This window comes from Cyphomyrmex costatus, unplaced genomic scaffold, assembly GCF_001594065.2.
Source record: "Cyphomyrmex costatus isolate MS0001 unplaced genomic scaffold, Ccosl1.0 scaffold600, whole genome shotgun sequence".
Lineage (NCBI taxonomy): Eukaryota > Metazoa > Arthropoda > Insecta > Hymenoptera > Formicidae > Cyphomyrmex > Cyphomyrmex costatus.
This window is the reverse complement of record NW_017280157.1, coordinates 83,527-103,786: the sequence shown is the minus strand read 5'-3', so window position 1 is coordinate 103,786 and position 20,260 is coordinate 83,527. Positions and strand designations below refer to the sequence as shown.

General features: G+C 38.8%; 1 protein-coding gene across 1 annotated transcript in view; it reads left to right on the top strand.

Annotated features, from left to right (window-relative positions):
- Window positions 1-1,812: 1,812 nt before the first annotated feature.
- The window catches only part of LOC108779589 (uncharacterized), a 19,047-nt gene continuing 599 nt past the window's right edge, over window positions 1,813-20,260 (top strand). Inside the window, exons 1-5 of the mRNA XM_018547033.1 lie at window positions 1,813-2,056; window positions 7,755-7,916; window positions 9,839-10,367; window positions 11,790-14,429; window positions 20,142-20,257. Coding sequence (XP_018402535.1) covers window positions 1,813-2,056; window positions 7,755-7,916; window positions 9,839-10,367; window positions 11,790-14,429; window positions 20,142-20,257 — 3,691 coding nt within the window. The remainder of the gene's footprint in view (window positions 2,057-7,754; window positions 7,917-9,838; window positions 10,368-11,789; window positions 14,430-20,141; window positions 20,258-20,260) is intronic.

The window sequence follows — 20,260 nt, the reverse complement described above, 5'->3', positions numbered from 1 at the left end:
TGTGTTTATGGTGCTGGAAATCTCTTCAAGATTTCGGATGGAAGAAAAATTAATGACTCATACTGGTCAATTAGTCAAATTGTTTAAATATGATCTATTAATTCTTTCCCTGTCCGAGATTTCGGAGTAATTTCCCGTATCATGAATACGAGGCTTTAGGCAAGGAAATATAATGAGGCAATTTTCCTAAATTTTTTTTAGTTTTTACTCTCAGCGGTAGTTTATAGCAGTCTCAGTTCTTTTTCATATATTTTTCAAGCTCTTCTCGGTGTTCGTTTATGATGATTTATCAGGGAAGATGATCGAGAGCGCACCGTATGCATCGGCCTTAAGCCGCGGCCAGTCTGCCTCGCCGAAAGAAATACGGCGGTAATAAAATTTCTGCCGCCCGTGGAATCGCGAGGGGAAAGGGGCAACGAGTAAGGGAAGGTAAGGGCGATGACCTGAGCCGATCTTTATCCAATTACACACAAACGTAACTCCCACCTGCGCGGAGGATTCCCCTTCGCCGACGTGTCATGTAAATCCGCAACTCCGCGGCAATATTTAACGCCCGCCCAGGGTACACACGCTCGTTAAGGTGTGCCCCTATCGCGGTACGTATCTCCCTTTCATCTCTCGAGTACGCTCGGAGTACTCGCGATCCCACCCGATTGGATGAATCGCGAACGGATTCCATCGCGAATTCCTTCTCGTCCATATCCCAGTCCATCGGAGAAAGTTTGAGGGCCTCGGGGGTTCAAGGAAGTCAAGGATGTAGAAGTCTTAACATTCTTAGACGTCGCGGAGGTCTTGGCGTTCTTTAGGCGGATCTTATAAAGATCCTGACATCTTAAATCTCTCGAAAGTTCAAAGGCCAAGGCATTCGAACGGGAAGATATCGCGAAGTCTTGAACGACCGTACTGATCCAAGAATATCGCGATACAAAAATTCCGAAGATGTTTGCGAAGAAAGAATCTGTTCCAAAGAAAGGAACTTTGCACTAATTATATATAGAAAATTGGGTGAAATGAGTTAGTTTTCAAATACGATGTAGCTTTATAATATTATCATACAGTAAGCTAAAAATGTAGTGAAAAAGGTAAAAAGTACGTTACACCGAGATTATAGTTAATTTACATTGGTAGAAATGAACATGAGAAAGCACTATGACATCTTTTGTATACAAAGATATAGGTTCAATAAGTATAGATAGTTTGAGTTACAATGTATCAAAGATGTAAAATTTGTGCTCACAAAACATCTTTGATACATTTATTAGAAATTATCCATTATTGAGTCTATTAGAGAGAAACTCTGTTTTAGGGTTTAGCCATAAATAGATATATTTTGTCATATTATAAACTGCATTATAGGGATGTGAAAATGAACTCATTTCATTGGGACTCAATTTTTCACGCAATTAGTATACGAAATCCTTTCTCGAAGAATCATATATATATTATAGAATAACGGCGTGGGTAATGTTCCCCATGATATTTCCGAAAAATCTAAAAATAGACTTAATCTCTTGATTAAGCCAATCGTCCTGTTTGTGTTTCAGTCGTCCCCAGTGCGTGCAAGATTGAAGGGAAGAGGGTTCAACATCCGTATCTGGATCAAACCGAAATCGTGCCGAATCTGACGCTGTCGGTCGGTCGGTCGGTTCGCCATATCCCCGGTTGGAAAGAAGCGGCGCGGCTTCCGGTGCTGCATTTGTAGCGGAGGGATATGAAGGAGAGGCGGGAAGAAGGGGGTTCACAGTTCGTCGGAGCGGTTAACGATCGTCGGTGCCGATCGTGGACGACGAGGCGAGGAATCGTCGTGTGACGATGAGCGGGAACGAGTCGAGCGCGACGGCGACACTCGCGCCGACGAACGTTGCCGTCGTCTCCGCGGTAATCTCCGCCACGGATGAGGAGGAGGAAGACCCGGCCTTGACCCTGGACTGCGTCGAGTCCGGCGTCGACATAGACCTGGTGAACGGACCGAATCCCTGGCTTCCGGCCTACGGTTTCCAGCTGCAGCATCACTCCCAGTTCCAGCCGACGCACTTGGAGGATCTACGGGCTAATGGTTCGTATACGTTAACATTCCCACTCTCTTCCCGTTCTTTTTTATATACTTGTGTACTCTCTTCGTACTTAACATCTCTAACGTGAACACATTAAATTTTAATAAATTTCTGTTTCTAAATATTGTAACTGTTTAGAATAATTTTTGAAATAATTTTACAAATATTTACTAAATGTAAGCATATATTGATTTCGTACAAAAATCATTAATTTTATTTAATTATATGATTTTTTTATTGATTAAATATTTATTTACTAAGTAAATAAATATTTTGTATCAAGTATAAAGTATATACTTTTTATCAAGTAAAAAAAAAAGATTCACTTAATATTATTCAAAATAATATGTATTAGGGACTTTGAAAATTTTTTTTCGATGTACTTTTTAATATGTATAAAACACGTAAAAAATTGTTCGACATTTTAACCATACGTTTCAGTGTTTACGAATGTGTGAATTTCAGAATTAAATTTTATTTGTATTAATTAACATATATTTAGATAATTTATTTAAATTTGATGTTTCTTAAGCGTTCATCACGTCTCGCCATCACGTTTATATTTATATTTCTAACTTGCAATTACTTGCCTCGGCGAGTAGAAATAATCTCTTAGGAAATCTTGAACGCGGAAGACAAACGATCAGTTCTCTTCTTCTCTGCTTCGTGTGAATTTCCGATTTGAGAACAGGCGTAGAACAACAGCTTGGAATACTGTTAGATCACTCTTTGACGCAAATCTAAGCGCGATTATAGTGATCTAGGTCGCTATTCGCGGCTTGTCACGCTAAGCGATTAACCCTTTCAATTCGAATACACGTTCGTGTAGCTTGGGAAAGGAAATGTTTTACGATACATATAGAATTCATTAAAAAATCTATATGCAATATCGAAAGATCTGAATCATCTTGTATCAAGTAAAATTTCTGATTATTTATTATATATAAAACATAAGATCATATATATTTTACACATAAATCAAATACCTTAATTTGTTATACACAAAGAAATCTTAAGTTTATTATGGCATTTGATATTTTAAAGAATACATCACATCATGCGTGATTAAAGTCAATATTGGCAGAAGGATTGATCATAAAGCATGATCATCATATGAGCGGTGCATTTACGGAAGTTCCGAGGACGCGTGTGATTTTAGCTCGCTCACGGTTTTTGCAGCGTCCGTCCCTCTCACCCACGTTCCAGTAGAAAGCAGCATGCTATTAACAGGCGATCTGTATGCAAAGCCGTTTTCTAGCCGCTGGAAATCGTGGTAATGATATCGGCCTCGTCGCCAATATCTAGAGCGTAGTAGACGAGGCGGCGGCGGCGGTTCTGAGAAGACTCCGAGAAGTCACTGCAAGCGCGATGCAAAATTTTTCCTTCCGACATAACACGCGACCAATGTCAACCGGTTATTCTCGTGATCAAGGTTCGATCGTTTTGAAATCGCAAGCACGGAAAACAGCCAATTGATAGTAACGGTCAATAATATAATCGACAGTAATGATCTTCATATTTTTTACGTGTTTATAAACAATGATTTCAGTTTACCTTGTGCTTTCTCAATCATATAATATTTTTAACGTTAGATTTTTGAAAGAAATTTTACTTGTGACAAAAATTAAATTTTTCCAGTATACACTAAAAGATATCTACTAAATTTTAATAAATATATTTTAATCGTTCTAAGTAAATATTTACTAAATACATACATTTATTTGATACAAAAACCATTAATGTTATTTCACTGTTATTTTTCTATTGAGAAAATATTTATTTATTGTAAGTAAATGTAAGTTAGCGGAACTCTAAATTATAAATTTTTTTTCTTCGGCAACTTGTTAGCAATAAATAAGCAACAAATAAAAATGTTAGTTAAAATCAATTCTGCTCACTTTGTTCCGCTATAATTTATAAGACGTTAAAAATGTTTAGAATTATTCAAAGAAATATATATATTAAAATAGGTAAATTTTTTTCAATAGAACCAGTTTTTTCCCAACGTTCAACAAACTTTTCGAATGTTTCTTTCCATTATTTATAAATTTTTTTTATTAATAAAGACACATACATTTATACTAGTAAGGTTATGATTTTAATACTTGTCGTTTTGATTGAAACAATTTTTTTACAATATATTTATTTTTATGAAAAAATGATAAACAATTGCATTGGGTATATCAGTACCTCTCAAATATGGTCTTTGGTGGCTCGGGATAAGAGACTTGTAGCGTCTCTCAGTTTTTGAACATGGCCGGAGACGCTACCGCGTCTCCTAATATTCTATAGTGAGGTGTTAAAAGTTTCGATTTGGATGTTCTATAATTAGGTCAGATAACAATAACAATGACCGATCGATACAGTGTGGGAAGGGTAGCTTAAGTTTCTTGTCACATGAATTAACGTGGATCGATTAGCAAGCCAATAAACTAACAAACACGAAGTTCGAAATGGAGAGTGAGCAAGGAGATTAGTCAAGTATATAGCGTGAGAAAAGTTATCCGCGCTCTGGTTAATTTATTTATCATTTGAAAGACCGGTTTGAAATAAAGAAAGTTTTATATCTAATTGTAAGATAGAAAGTAAAATATATATACTTAAAATTATTGTACCGTAAAATATTATTCATAACGATAAAATGAATATTCCGTTACGCAGAATGCGGAAATTGCAGAATTTTATTTTCAGTTTTAATATAAAATTTAATTTTTTGAGTTATCTAAGAATTTTCTTAGCGAATTATTCTGACTCTTGATGGGGTTAAGACAAAGAATTTAGAAAAGCTTAAAACATGTTGGTGCCAAGTAGTCTAACAATAAGAGAGTATCTTCCTATTCTCGAACTCATACATCATAAATATTGCTATATTCCGCTAGGAGGCCTCTAGAAAGACGCTAGTCCGGCTGATTATTTTTATGTAAGCTACATCGGTTTATTCTCGTCCGTTAGTCATGGAACGGCAACAGGCAGGCGACTGCAACAGGTGGCTCCGCCATGATGTTGCATACTGGTGCGTGCCTCCGCACTCGTGCAAGACAAATTGCGTTTCAGCGGCCTGACGACCCGCTCTCGCAAACGTTATGAGCTCTTGCAGTTAAAAAAAAAACACTTCCACTTAATGACGTATCGATATGCGTGATTTTATTCCATATCTAACGTTCATGGGGGAATAAATTCCGCAGCATCGTTAACAGAACATAACATTCGCGAAAGAGGACATTGTTCTTCTTTAAATTTAATGAGACTAATTTACAACGAATTTAATTTTCCTCTAAGGTCCATTTCTACCAATATAGATCAACTTTAATCTCGAGGTAATTTAGTTTTTTTTTCTTTTGCTAATTTTTTAAAATTAGAAGAAGATAAACAGTAAATTAAACCAATTAAGAGATTAAAGTTGATTTGCGTTGGTATAAAAGTAATGGACATAAATTGATCAACGACTTCGTCGAAATTAATCCAGTCTTAATTAACGCAGGCAAATGTAATTTCTCGTATGCATGCAATGTCAGTTATCGAGCGTGTCTGTTCTGGTGATCCTAGGTGTGGCGGAAATCAGGTGCTTCCCCACGTAAACGCTTATTGCGTCACTCGAATAAACCGGCTTTATAATTATTGGGATTAATTGGTTGATCCATGATTCAGAGCGTGCCGATCATGCCATACGTCTTAGATTCGCATATAACCAAGCGCGAACTACAATGATTAATGTTTTCTATTGATCTCTCTCGAGTGCCTCTCGATCGTTTATATTTTTCATCAAGACTGCGCGCGTGCAAGAACGTAATATAGCTTAGTTATAACATAATTAAGTATAATGAAGTATGTGGATACTAAAAAAAAACGCTCGGCTTGATCTGTGACGATATATTTCAAAGACATTTTCTCGCTCAAGGATATACTCCGACTCTTCTCGTACCATTCATTATTATTTCTCACGCTGACTGTCAGTCTGCAGATCGCGTTCGAGCATGCTTGATGCAGATGTGCAAAGTTTATTTGATAGCGTTATCGTCGCCCACTTGTGGACTATTACAATACGATCTCTCAGGAAAGCCTCGACCTCGGCCCTCGTCTATTCGACTATTCGCTTCGTAACGATCGCCTTGGTTTTTCACTCACAGCCATGTGTTTCCTTGCGTCTTGTTTTATACTGAAAGAGTAATTTTGCTGAAAAATCTAAAAATTTAGCTAGATACAAATCTAAAAAATAATTTTGCTGGACCATTAAATTAGGTAGGACAAAATTGGTTGCTAGAATATCAAAACATTTTACAGCATTGTTCATCTTGCTTAAGATTCCAGCAAAATTATTTATGGTCAAAATTATTATATATATATATATATATATTTAGATTTTGTATTTAGATTATTATAAAATATGAATTTTTAGATTATTCAGCAAAATAGCTGTTTTAGTATAGAAATCGATCAGAAGATACGGAGCGGAAATACATCTAATTTGGATACGTTCTTCCTCTTTAATTGCGGTATCGCGTGATGCGAGCGCGAGGAAGCATACAATGCAAATGTTACAACCGCTTATGCGTAATGTTACGCAACTATTTCAGTAAGATGAAAGGGTAAGATAGCGTTTGACTTTTCCATGAGAGAGCAAGCAATCGCTTGCAGCTAGAGTGCACCGAATGTATTCTATCCGTGCAACTATGCAATGTCCCGTTCCCAGCAGCGTCTAACTGTTCACGCCATCATTCATCGCACGATGACGAAGAGGCAGGAACGTACTTTACGTTCCTACATTCGAAGTACATCGTTTTTCGTTTAAGGTAGCTGTTTTATGATTATTAAATTCATTGCCGTAATGTTTGTAGTAATTTTTATTTTGCTATCATTAGACACGTTTTACTTTGGAGCTAAAACAGAAATTTATTTCCGATTAGATATGCCGATAAATAATCGAATATTCTATCAATTGATATCTCTAAATACTTCTTAATAATATTTTGTTTATTAAATTTAATTACACACACATACACACACACATTAGACCAGTAATTATATGTTATGTGTTATGCGAGCTTCAAAGGATATGATATATCGAGATTCTAAAAGAAAAAATGAACTTTGCGTGCTGATTCCTATCAAGAAACGACGATAGTTCTCAGAAAGCATGCACATGCAGTCCCGAAATGTCTCGAGCTGGCTTTGATCGACGACGAAAGCTCAAGAGGTGGACGACCTTCCAGTTACGTTATCTTCCAACGTAATGGTTGCACTCGATAAGAAATGAGTCATGACCTTTTCGTTAAGAATTTTGCTAGTGCGCTTCTGCGAACAAGCAGCTGCTGCACTTTCGACGACGAAATGACGAAGCACAAATAACGAGTTTACAATTTTACGCTTCGTTGAATTTGATCAACGTAAAAGAACGATGTGCACGTGGAAAATGCGTTTAACTCAAACCTATCATTTGCGTGCAATTCAATTGATAAAATATAGGAAATACAGGTCTTCTAATTAACTTCAAGTACATAAGAGTTATATATATAATATACTCATCAAAAAGATGCAGTGCAATTTGTTACAATTAATAGAAATATAGATTATTTAAATTACTTTTTTGTTATATTAAACTCTTCGGTCTTTCTATTTTATTTTTATATAGCATTATAGATTTAACAAGTTTTGTTTCTAACAAGCTCACGATTATATTAATGTGAACATTTTGTTTTACAGATACGATGCTAGTGCAACAAATCGATTTTCTCGAGACGATTCTGGAGGAGACATCCGACGATCTCCAAAGCGACTCCGATCGTAGCGGAACGACGTATTGGCTGGGGTCCGATTCTGAGACTGAGAGCGTGATTCATATCAAGACGAAGCAGAGATCGGCAGGTAAGATCTCGTACTCTCAACACGGATATACATAGGTAATGTAGTCACTATCATTTGAGCGATATTACACGGTGGAATTGTACGTCGAGAACTATTTTGTGAAATCCCGTTTGTCGCTCGGGGCGAAGATCGCGGGAATTACTTAGACATTGTTTACGTGCAGTTGTTCTACTTTCTCTTTCCTCTCAGCAGCCTAATCTTCCAACTCATTAAGGAACCGAGAATTACCTCGTCGGACATGCGATTACTTGTCACGATTACTCGCGCTTACGCCATCGAGGTCAATTACCCGAATAAAATGTCTTTTCGTTTTTATGCCTTGCTTTTTCGAAAAATCTAATATAAATTCTGTAAATCCGAGTGTAAATCGTAAGTTAATTACTGCTATAAGTAGAAATGTATATATAGTCAAGAGACTATAAAATTAATTCTTAAAATCAAAAAGATTAGGAGACTTAATTCAAGAATTTTATTATCATATTTTTATTATTTTTTTTTTTATGTAAAATCAATTTTATTTTAAGATTTCTAACTTTGAGTTATCGTTAAAGTAATTTAATTTCTAATTTAAATCTAATTTAAATAAGAGACTTGTGAATTACAAGTTGATATTATCACACCCACGTGCTCTTGAATGCGCCTTTGAATACGCAACCATTGTAACACGCTGTAGTTACGTGGTTGCAGTACGTAGGGGCCTGTATGTTCTCGTATTACAACTGATTTTGTGTTTGAAAGTACAAAACATTTGCAAAAGGCACTTAACATTAATGCAAAGAACAGTCAAAAAAATTCTAAATAGCTCGATGACATCGAAATATTTAATTTCATTGAACGAAATTTTGCTAACACTTTTTTTATTCTCTCTATCTTCCTTGAAACTGTTGGAATTCGATGAAATGACAAATATAACCAGTGGAATTATTTCTTAGCACGCGCGACCTTTTGCTGCCGATGCAATATTCCTTCTAGTACTGTTTGCCGAGAAATGTATTGCGCTCGATCGAAATAACGTGCTGTGTACAGAATATGTATCTAACTTATATATTAATCGAGGAGTTCTAAAGGTCAAGCTATGAACACGAATACTCGATGTTTCAATATTGACTTACAATTAGTATTACTAGATTATTTGATTAAACGGCTGTTATTAAAAATGATATAACGTAATTTAAATTTTTGAAACACAATTAGTAAAATAATACACGGCCATTTATTTACAAATTAATATATTATAATAAAAATCATTTGATATAAAATTAAGGAACTTGTAATATCTAAAAAAAACTGTAATATCTAGAAAAAGTATAAAAAATAATTTACGTCTTTATTATTCTAATTGAGAAAAAATTTGCATAATAGATGGTTAACTTCTTTCTAAGCGTATATTTTGATTTTCCACAAGATTTTAATGCGGAATTTTAACGAGTAGCGATTCTCCTCATATCATGGTGATGTAACTGCACCTTGAACGTTACACCTAGATCGACGATAATCGACACGATTCTCGTCGCACGCGATAATTATTACGTCTCGGTTGACAACCGATGGTGATCAGCGCGTAATGCCGTAAGCGCGTAATGCCGTAAGCGCTGCTTCCGGTTGAATGAACCGTGGCTTCCTGACGGACATACCTACGTGTGTATATGTATGTGTATGGGGTGAAAGCAACGACCATTAGATTGGATCACTTCCGTGACTCGATTTTACGAAGTGGGTCGTCAAGCATCAAATTCCATCTCTGTCTACCCTAACGAGATTCGTATAGAATTAAAAGTAACATGTAACATGCGAGATCTGGATTCCAAGTAAAGTAGGTTTAGGCCATGCGCTTGCTTGTTCGTCTCGCTTTTATTCTCTCGAGTCCTTGCATGCCTCCCGTTATCGTCAGCGTCATGTTCATCGTGTTTTATTCTCGGAAGACGAGCGGCTGGATGGTAGCGGTAGCGAGTGTAACTCAGTGGTGCCGAAAAAGCGACGCCGTCGCGACCATGGCACCGATCATCATCATTACCATCATCATCAGCAACAGCAAGTGACGATCTATGACGAGTATCCGGCGTCACCGAGGTCCTCCAGGTCTACAACTTCCTCCAGATCGAGCTCGCTGTTGCAGTTCGAATCCTTAGAGAGGACCTGCGCCACGCTATCACCTTCCAGCTATAGCTTCGATTCCCTGGAGTATTCCAACCGATCGAACACCTCCCATCCGGAGAACGATTCGCCGGATAGCTTGGAACAGGACTATGATAGGCTGCTACCAAACGGTTTCGCCAGCACATTGGCGGACCATTTCCCAAAGATCAGACCCTACCGCAGCTTTGAAAGTCTAGACACGTGCCAGAAGGATGACAACTTCGGCCAAGCGTCCATGTCGAATGGTTTCGCGCCTTTGTACCTGAAGAGGGGTGCTGATCTATCGAATATTAGGAAAAACAATCAGCGTCCAAGGTAAGTTACACGTATGTCATATTAAATCCAAAACCCTTTTACGTTAAGCTGGTTAAAAATTGTAATACAAAATGCATGAACATAACATAGCATAATATAAGACCGTCTCAATAAGCATTCAATGTAAAGTCGTTATATTGATTTATATAACATACTCATTAGTCTAGACGGTTTTAGTCTAGACCAATGAGCATGTTATATAGTGCTAGCTGTGCTATGTATTTTGTGTTATCTCTGACAAATGAAAATCTTACATGGAACATTTTTGTTTGAATCATAAAAAATATATTGCAGTTTATCGCAGTAGAAAGTTATTAATTTTTAGTAATTTTAAGGAAGGATTGATGATAGGGTGTTGCATGTTTCTTATTGAATTTTCAAGTTTCAATATCTTACATTACTCTCGAGCAATTTTTCTCATTCGTGTGTGCAATAATTTCCAACGTAACACAGTTAGTCCACCCGCGTTGTAATTCCAACAGACGCTACCAAGGCTTTTATTTGTTATTCTTGGCATACGTGCACTCGCTGTTTAACACGCGCCTGCCTATTTTTACACGCGTTGCTAGAATAGAGGTACAAAACTATTGTAATCATGCATTGTTTCCCAAATTAGTTTGCGAGGACTTGCGGTAAGTGCATTTCTGATTATCGTGAATAATCGTAAAATAAATATTTTATCTATGTTTCTTTATCTGTGTTTCTTGTAAGCAATATATTATTTTTATTAAAAAAAATTTTTTTCTTTGACCTATCATGGAATACATATATTATAATACATATTAAATTTTAAACAAGATACTAAAAATTAATTTACAGTTATTTAATACAGTTAGTATTATTTTCTCAATGAATTAACTATAGAAAATGATATATAACAATAATTAAATACACAATATACATTAGATTAATTGTTTGTTTACATTTTAAATAATTAGAAAACGCAATTGCTTCTTCTGTTTCAACCCGAAAAAAGGATTAAACAATGTATGTGTGCATTTAATAACCGTTCGCGTTGGGTGTTGAATGCTTCATGGTTTTCTTGGCACTCGTATGCCGAATTCCCCTTCGCGTGACGATCGTTTTACGGCCAAGTTAAATGCAATCGCGACCCTGAGGAAGACCACCTTGACTTTACTGCCGATATTATAAACGTTTGAAACACAAACGCATTACCGAATCGCCAGATCACTGCCGTTTGGTTGGTTCTTAAGTGCGTGGTGTTTTGTATACACATCAAGAATGCGGTTTAATTTTTAGGAACTTACATATATTACAAATGTAAAATTTTTAATAAACGCGATTAATATTTATACTATATTTACATTAAATTCCGATGTTTTTCGTCATCTGTACTGAATAAATAGAAGAAAGGAATAACGTAGATTTTTCAATATTTCGTCCATGTCCATCTATAAACAGAGACTTCTGGCACGAGGACGAGGAATATGAAGACGATGACGACGAAGAAGAAGACGAATACGATTTCGAGCAGTACGAACGAAGCCGAACGAACGCAGATTCCCGGTTGACAACAGGTTTCGAGGATCGGCTGTTGTACGGTGAATCTGGCAAATATGCGACGTCCTTGGACTATCGGAACACGATCGACTTGCGGGAGATTGGCGTGGAGACGAAGAAAGACGCACTTTTGGAGCTTAAGTCCGGCCAAAAGACGGCTAGGTTAAATATAGCCGGCGGCGGTGCGGAGCATCATCATCATCATCAGCAGCAGCAGCAGCAGCAGCATCCGCAACAGCAGCAGTACCAACAGCAGCAGTACGATCAACACGATCACCATCACCACCACCACCACCACCACCGTCGTCGCCGCCAACAGCAATACCAAGGGTGGAGCGACGAGGAGCGTTTTAATTTTAGATTCACGGACAAATCGCAGAGCGCGCCCAGTCTACTCGATGGTGTTGAAGAGTCAGCACGCAGCGACCTAAGCTGCACTTTATCGTCTCGTCTTCATACCTCGAGGACGACCTCTTACGTGTCGACGTCTTCTCTCTTTGAGAACTACACACGGGTGGCTAGCGTGCCGGTGGACCTAAATCTCTGCGGCGTCGCCGCTATGTGCGACGACGAGATGAACGGTCGAGAAATGGCGGAGACCGAGCCTGGTGATGAGGCTACGACCCTGAAAAACTCACAAGAAGATATTATTTTAAAAGAAGATGATGAAATGCAAGTGGGAACGAAGATTGCCTTAACCAGTTCAGTCAGAACGCAACCGGCTCAGGGCGCGCTCATGGATGACAATATGGAGGATCTCGAGAAAGAAAACGATGAACGAACAAAGATCGAACATGCGAACGATCGTTGCGAGACGCAGCAGACTCGCAACAAACAAGCGAAGACATCGACTGTGAAGACTCAAGATCGCGCTAACTGTATGCTGGATATAGCGATGGTGACAGAGAATGACCTCGACGAAGCCATCAAGCAATTTAAGCGCGAGGTGGAGGAGGCGGCCGCTTCCGGAGTGGCGAACGCCGCCATTTTGGCAATGGAGACAATTCAGCGAACACCGTCTGGTCGAGTGAAAAGCCGAAGAGTAAAGAACAATGCCAGTTATGAGTTGGCGCAACAACTTGAGGTGGACGAGAGAAATTTTCAAAGAAAACTCAAAGATAATGATGAAAATCGCGACGGAGTTAACTCTGCTGGGAAGAAACGGATGCTGAACAATGCCAGCTACGAATTGGCGCAACAATGTGATTACATCAAGGGGTTGAAGAATTCAAAAGCTTTCCATCGAATGGACGCGTGCGACGAATTAGAGGAAGCAGCATCCGGACGCTCCTCAAAGTTAAATATCGCCGACGTGATGCGCGAAATGGGATCTGATACGAACATCAGCGAGGACTCCAGACTGAAGGAGCCGCAGAACGACTCGTTCTTTGGTCAGATAAAAAAAAACTCGGATCCATTTTCAGCTTGTGGCGATGCTAATGTGCTAAGTCCACGGCTGCTAGATGACGAGGTAGATTATCCCTGCTTGGAAACTAAACCTATAGGAGAATCCTGCTTGGAAACTAGGGTCGTTTTGCGCGAGAAGGTTGAATTGGAGAACCCAACTCAGTTGAAAAGTGTTCTTGAAAATTCTTCGACGGTGCCCTCCTATGTCGACGAAGAATCATCCAACAAACAAAGAGAAGATGAGAGTGGAGATGTAAAGAAGACTTTCATCAGCGAGTTTTATCCGGAACGAGTGATACAGCTTCCTCGGCAATGTCCTCAGGCAGACGAGAGCAAGGTTCAAGAGTGGAAAGCGAACTCGGAGAACACACCATCGAATCGAGACCACGAAAATCGTTCCCGTAGTCCTGGTTCGAGCGATCGAGGCGCCGGCGAACGTCTGTGGAGGGTCGTGATCGAGAAGCAAGCGACGACGAAGAAAGAAGCGGAGAAGGAGGAAGAAAAGAGGGACGAGATTGAGGCGGTAGAAAAGAAGGAGGTAGAGGAGGAGGGACACAGTGTCCGCGGTGTTGGCTCTGAGTCCCCACCCGACGATGCGGGTTCACTCGGTGAACGTAGTAGTGGGAAACTCGCGGTGGCCGTGGCGGCAGTTGATACGAATCATCGCGGTGGTGATCGCGACAAACGTCAGGGCGACGAGCAGCAACGCGCGGCGAGCATCAACAAACAGGACGCGAACGCGAAACGGTCATCGTTTGTTGCCCCGAAGAGGGAACCCGCGAAGACTTACGCGGTTTCTTCAACCTCTCTACCGACGTCCTCGTCCTGCGTTGCCATGAAGAGTGAGGAAAGGAAAAAGGGCGGTCTGGGCGGCTTTCTGCAGAGATTCTCCAGACTGAGGTTCAGCGGTCGAGCAAAAGTACCGCGTTCGGAGACACATAAAAAGACTATCGAACCGACGACGAGAACGCAGGAAGAACAACAATCGGCCACCGCCAAGAAGAAGGAGCCGGACTATATTATCATACCGTTGCATCCGCCCGAGGAGGAGAGAAGACGCCAGGAGGTCGTTACTCTCGAGGAGGCCGCCAGGAGGAACAATGTGGACATTCAGAGAAGTGTTTCTAGTGTCAGGTAAGTTGTAAAAATTAAATAGAATATATTTGTGGAGATTAAATCTCTTTGTTGAGCTAATATTATGGAGGATTAAGAGATGTCCGCTAAGAATAATTATGACGTACATTGATAAAATTTCCGAATAATTGAAAGCTACAGTGTCTCGTTAAATTGCTCTTATTCTATACTTTCAATAAATTAGATAATATTCTCTTGAGATGTAGAGTACCATTACTTTGTCTCGAGCTAGGATATTCAAGAGCAACAAGTTGTTGGTTACGCAGTATGGATATATTGTGCAATGTGTATACTCGAACAATTTACATGTTGTTTTTTAATTGTTTCATGATCGATAATGCGTTTTTATGCGATTTATGATTATTTTTAATTATGGGTCATGATACTCGTCATATAATGATCCGTAATTAATTTTTTCGAACGTGCATCGCGCGCTGATCTCTGATTCAGTATTTACATCGAAAACTTTATCTTAATTATTTCACATATTGATCGTTTATTATTATCATCCTTAAGCTATCTTCAGCCGACAGTATTGTATTTTTCACAGATTTGCAAGTTGTTTATTTGCCGATGAAAAAACTACTTTAATATTATTGGATATTTGAAAGAATCTCTTTTTATAGCTTGACGTAATTTTATTTGATCCCGTCGCTTCCACTGTCATCCCACACTAGCGTTAGCAAACCGCTTCTCATTCACAGTTTTATTTAATTCCACTTTCATCTCATCCCACACCGCCGCCATTCGTCTGTTGCAATCGCTCGTCGACACGTTGGTTTCCTCCTCTCTCGAGAGCTATGTGCATATTCGCACGGTCTAATCAGACTTTAGATGTTTGCACTTCACCAATCGATGTAATTTCATTCTTGTACGAGAGTTTGCTACCCGACAACACCGATGACTCCCGCGTCATTTCTGTTGCCTCTTCGTAATCAGCGCACTGGCCCGGTTCCGCGCAGCAGCGACGACGGAAACCAGTTCGGTTCTCTTAATTAAATTTCACTCTCACTCCGCATCTCGCCACGTCATTCTCGCGTAATGCGACCTAATTGCATTTTATATCAGGACCCCTCTTACCCGTCAACCTACCTACAGCTTTTATTTCATATTTCTTGCCTTCTGTCTCATGCTTTTGGCGCATATTTCTCTTGCTCTACGCATTGATTACATTTTTGTATATAGAAAACAAGAAAATCTAAAATTAAAACAGTTTTATTAATTTATCATACAATCAAGAGATCTCTGTAGATTTTGTAAATATAATTTTGATTAATAAAGATAATTTATATAGAGATAAATTTTTTTCTCTTCGTACACTGAGAGAAAAATGTATTAAATTTCAATAAATTTTTGTTTGAATAGTTGCGGGAAAATAATCTGGTTGCATTAACTAGAATTCTAGTCTCTCAGTAAGTATTTTTATTGTCCTACGTGCATCTCTCTTTAATTTTACGCATTGTTTGCATTTTCTTTTACACAGAAGATAAGGAAATGTAACATTAAAATTTACAAACAAGAGATCTTTGTGGGTGGTAACCCATATAATCTTTATCAATAGAGATCATTTGTAATTTTTTCTCTCCGGTGTATAACCGCGAGTATTTTTATTGGCCTGTTCGCCGCCAATCAACATCGCTGTTCTGAGAATTACGTATCTGATCCCTCTTCCCTCCTTCGCTTTTAACAAACATTTGCTTTATCGCATTAGATTTCGCCGAAGCAGCGTCTTTCGTTTCGATTCGTGCTGCGCCGAAAAAATTTCATCGAGAAGAAAGATGAGAGTGGCTTTTATTTTCTGCGCAAAACAGCTTTTCGTCAAAATGTTATTAGTTTTTCTGATTCGCACGCAAAAACCTTGTATTGGATTGTATAGAATTGTTTCCGAAAAGTTATTTGTTTAAGTCAAGATAATTCTCTTAAATTTCTTTTATTATACTTTTTGTTAGTAAGCTTTCTTTTATAAATAATTAATGAATATTGATAAACTCATTTATAACTCTTTTCATTTTGCCAACTTTTTTAAGTGTGACAAGTCAGCAATATTAACTCACTAATGTTTATTAATGGTTTGTACCTCCATAGGTTGCATGTAATTATCTCCGATTTATGACATCTTTTTTTCATGAGCTTGCATAATGGACTCACATTTCGGATTTTATTTCTTTGCTTTTATAATATACTTTGAGTGAGGAGGATTATCTCGTTTACTGCAGCATACCAGAGATTTTCGGCGGCTGCATCGTTTCTCGGTTTGTTTGATGAGATGTTAAACAGAACGCGGCCGATATCCCACGCTCGTTTGCTCGCGTTTAGGGACGATGAATCATCATCGCAAGCTGTGGGATGTAATTTAGGAGGCCGCCGCCATTCGAGCTTTCGCAAGCGGAGCTGGAGTCTGCGAGTCAAACTTCCTTGGCGAGGATGCGGTATATGTATAATTGGAGTTAGTTATGCAAGAGTATGCAAAATATCTCACGCGACATCCAGCTCCAGAAAAACATAATTCACCAGCATCCGACGGCTGAATAATTGAGACAATTTATATAGCCGCAATTCATTCTTTTTTTCATTTATAATATAATATTTCATGTTTGTCGCGGAATTAAATCGATAGGAATTATACGTCATTTTTTAATTGTTTTTTTTATTTATTCTTTCCTATTGCTATTTCAAATAATCTTGGTTGTAATTTTGATAAAAAAAGATGGAATACTGCAGCCTCATTTCGTTTAGCTTTTAATTATCTTTTCTCTTTATTTTTTAATCATTGAGTTTTTCAGAATATTTAATGAGAACGAGGCAAAAATATTTCGTTATTCCTATAGGTATCTCGATTTAGTACGACGCAAACTCGAGACTCGCTCGCTCGTCTCATACCACAGTTAAATATACACCTTGCACACGTGTGTAGGTGTAGTCGCCGGTCAGAGAGTCGCCTTGTATTAATCTTATTCCATTCCGATTCGAGAGAGTCCGGAAGTCGCGTTCGAGACGGGTTCAACGTCACGTTTGGGACTCTAATCGCGGGGTTTCTGTCCTCTTTGGACTTTTTGCTTCCTTCTTCGTCGTCGTGTAAAAGGACTAACTGTGCTCTCCAGTTCCGTCTCTTATCTTCGTCTTGTCTTTTTTTGTGTCTGCCTATTTTCGCCCCCTCCCCCATTCATTCCGCCGCCTTGAAAACGCAACAAACCCTACCATTTAGCTGACTCTTTAACGAAGCCGCAATTAAGCTAACTCCCGCGCTCATTCCAACTCAGCTTCCATTACAGCTGCGTTCCGCTGTCGTTGGGACGTAGAGTTATTACGTCGTATCGCAAGGCCGCGTATCGCGCGGATTAAATCCGCTAAACCTGACGGCGCCATTTTCTGGAAATTGTGAAATTTATTTTCGAGAGGTGCCATCTAATTGGTACCAATTAATTTTGATGAAACTACATACAATATCTTGTATATGTAATAAATTTCAAAAATATAAATTTGATGTAAACTTTTAAAAACAACATTGAGATTCTTATTCTGTAACTATTAATGACGGTAATGATACCGTTACTGTTATTAAAAGCTACAAAATAGGGATCTTATAAGATTCTTGTATATTTTTTGGGGCTTTAATGTCTGCTTCTCCATGTGGAATGTTAATAACCCACCTTTTTATCTCATCTTCCTATCCCATATGTTAAACATCGTTACTTTGGCTTTGATATTAGGCTAGGCGTCAACATCTGCTGAAATTGGAAAATCATTCAAAGTACGAGTTCTCAGCTCGTTCCCGGGACCCCAAAATCCGCCGTTGTTTTTATGATCGGTCGTATATACTAATTTTAGAAACTGATGATTCCCCATCGTCGTGGGCTGCGTTTATAAACATGATCTCACACTATACTTCGATAATAAAACGACCGCTTGTCGCAACGCGTCGCTGAATCACATGCGAGCGAGGCTTCCGCATCGTAATTTCATTTACTTCTCACTTTGCGAATCATCTTGGCTCTCCCAAGATTTATAATTCTATTGTTATTAAATCTCTAGTGTAATTATCTTTTCCGAGTGTCATTTGGAAAACGTACAGGAAATACTATTGATAAGGCGCTGTTTGCTTATTGCATGTAAGATACTTTATAATATATCTAAGGGAACCAAACGCGTTAATCAAACTCATAATCGAATCATTCTTCCAAATGAACTTTCAACATACTAAAACTTGGCGCTGATCATTCTGTAATCGCGCAAACTCGCGGTCAAAGATCATCGGCTGTAACAGATTACAACTCCCTGACAGCTTCACAACAGAGACGGAAACAGAGATATATAGATACAGAGAGACAAAGAGAAAGAGAGGGTGGGAGAGAGATATTGCAGCTTTGTACTCATTCGTAATGTAACGAGGTCTCGAGGAGCTCGGAATAGTATAATAGTTCGCTGTATCCAGCTGCTTATCTAGGAGGTTGTACTCATGGCGGATAGAAAGTGTCTCATTAATGACTGTCTTCCCTTTGCCGAGATATATAGTCGTGCCTTTATCGATATGTTATATGTCTGCCACTAAGAACTCAATAAAGCAACTACTGTCTCTCGCAAATCTGGACTTTGCGGATTAGAAGTGGAAAAGCGAAAGTCGGTGTAATTTATCTTATGGAAAAGTTGTAATCACAGCGATCTCTTAATTCACGATTAATGTCTCGAAAGTAGTGGTCAACTGTGATGTACAATCTTTTATTGACATTTTAATACATAACTCAAAATTAAGGATATATACTAGAGGCTGGTAAATTTATTGCGATTTTTTATGATACATGTATCAACTTTTCAATCAAGATTATGATATATCAGCTTTGTCAGCAACAATTAGATTAAGCGAGATACCCACCGAATGCAAGGGGTTAATATCCCCAATTCCGGTCAAGGGGATGACAAAAAAGAGACCACATCACTCATCCTAACTGTCTAGTATCGAAAACCGATGATGTTACGACAGCATAAAATACGCTTGAACGTAAATTTCCAATTACCGCGTGACAATAGCGTCGCGTGCGGAACAAAAACTATCAACGTTCTGGTTCGGTACTACTATACTCGTTAGTAAACTCGAGTTGTATCAATAATGGGAATAACAGTTTTTTAAGCTATATAATGTTTAAATAATATACAATTCAATCACCTACACATTGCGCGTCAAATTTAACTTTCAGTCTTGAAACGATCCCAAACAGTTCTAACGAAATTGGAATAGTAATCACAAATTAAATTGACGAGCAAACGTTGATGCTCATAGACATCTTAAGGAAGATCTTAATGATCTGATGCTGATAAATGTTTTAATATAAGCTTCATATTTTTATTACGAATTTACTATCGTAATATTTCATATCAGTTTACGAGCTTCCCCAGCGAAGTGTGCGTATCAGGGTCACTCTTAAAACTCTGATGCAATCCGCCAATATCCAATTATCTCACCCAACGTCGATGTAACGTACGGCGTTGTGTAAAATCAGTTGTGTCCGCTGACGGGCTTCGTTCACCAAGCTCTTCTGTCCTTCCGATTTTCAACTTCTTCGTAGATTCGCGATGTCCTGGTCGTGGCGCAGCGAAGTTTCCAATCAGCAGTTCGTATCAAATTAAATCACCCGCGTTATCGTAAAGGCTTCCTCGATACCTCCTCAATCACCGATCGACTATCCCGAAGAGTTGTCTATCTGTTCGTTGTTGCAGCAGCAACGGGAGGGCACCAGTGTCCAGTAAGCCGCCCCTGCCACCGCAACCGCCGCGCGTCGCCGCTCTGGGCACAACGATGCGAGCGTCGGCGTCGGCGTCGGCGTCGCGCCGACGCG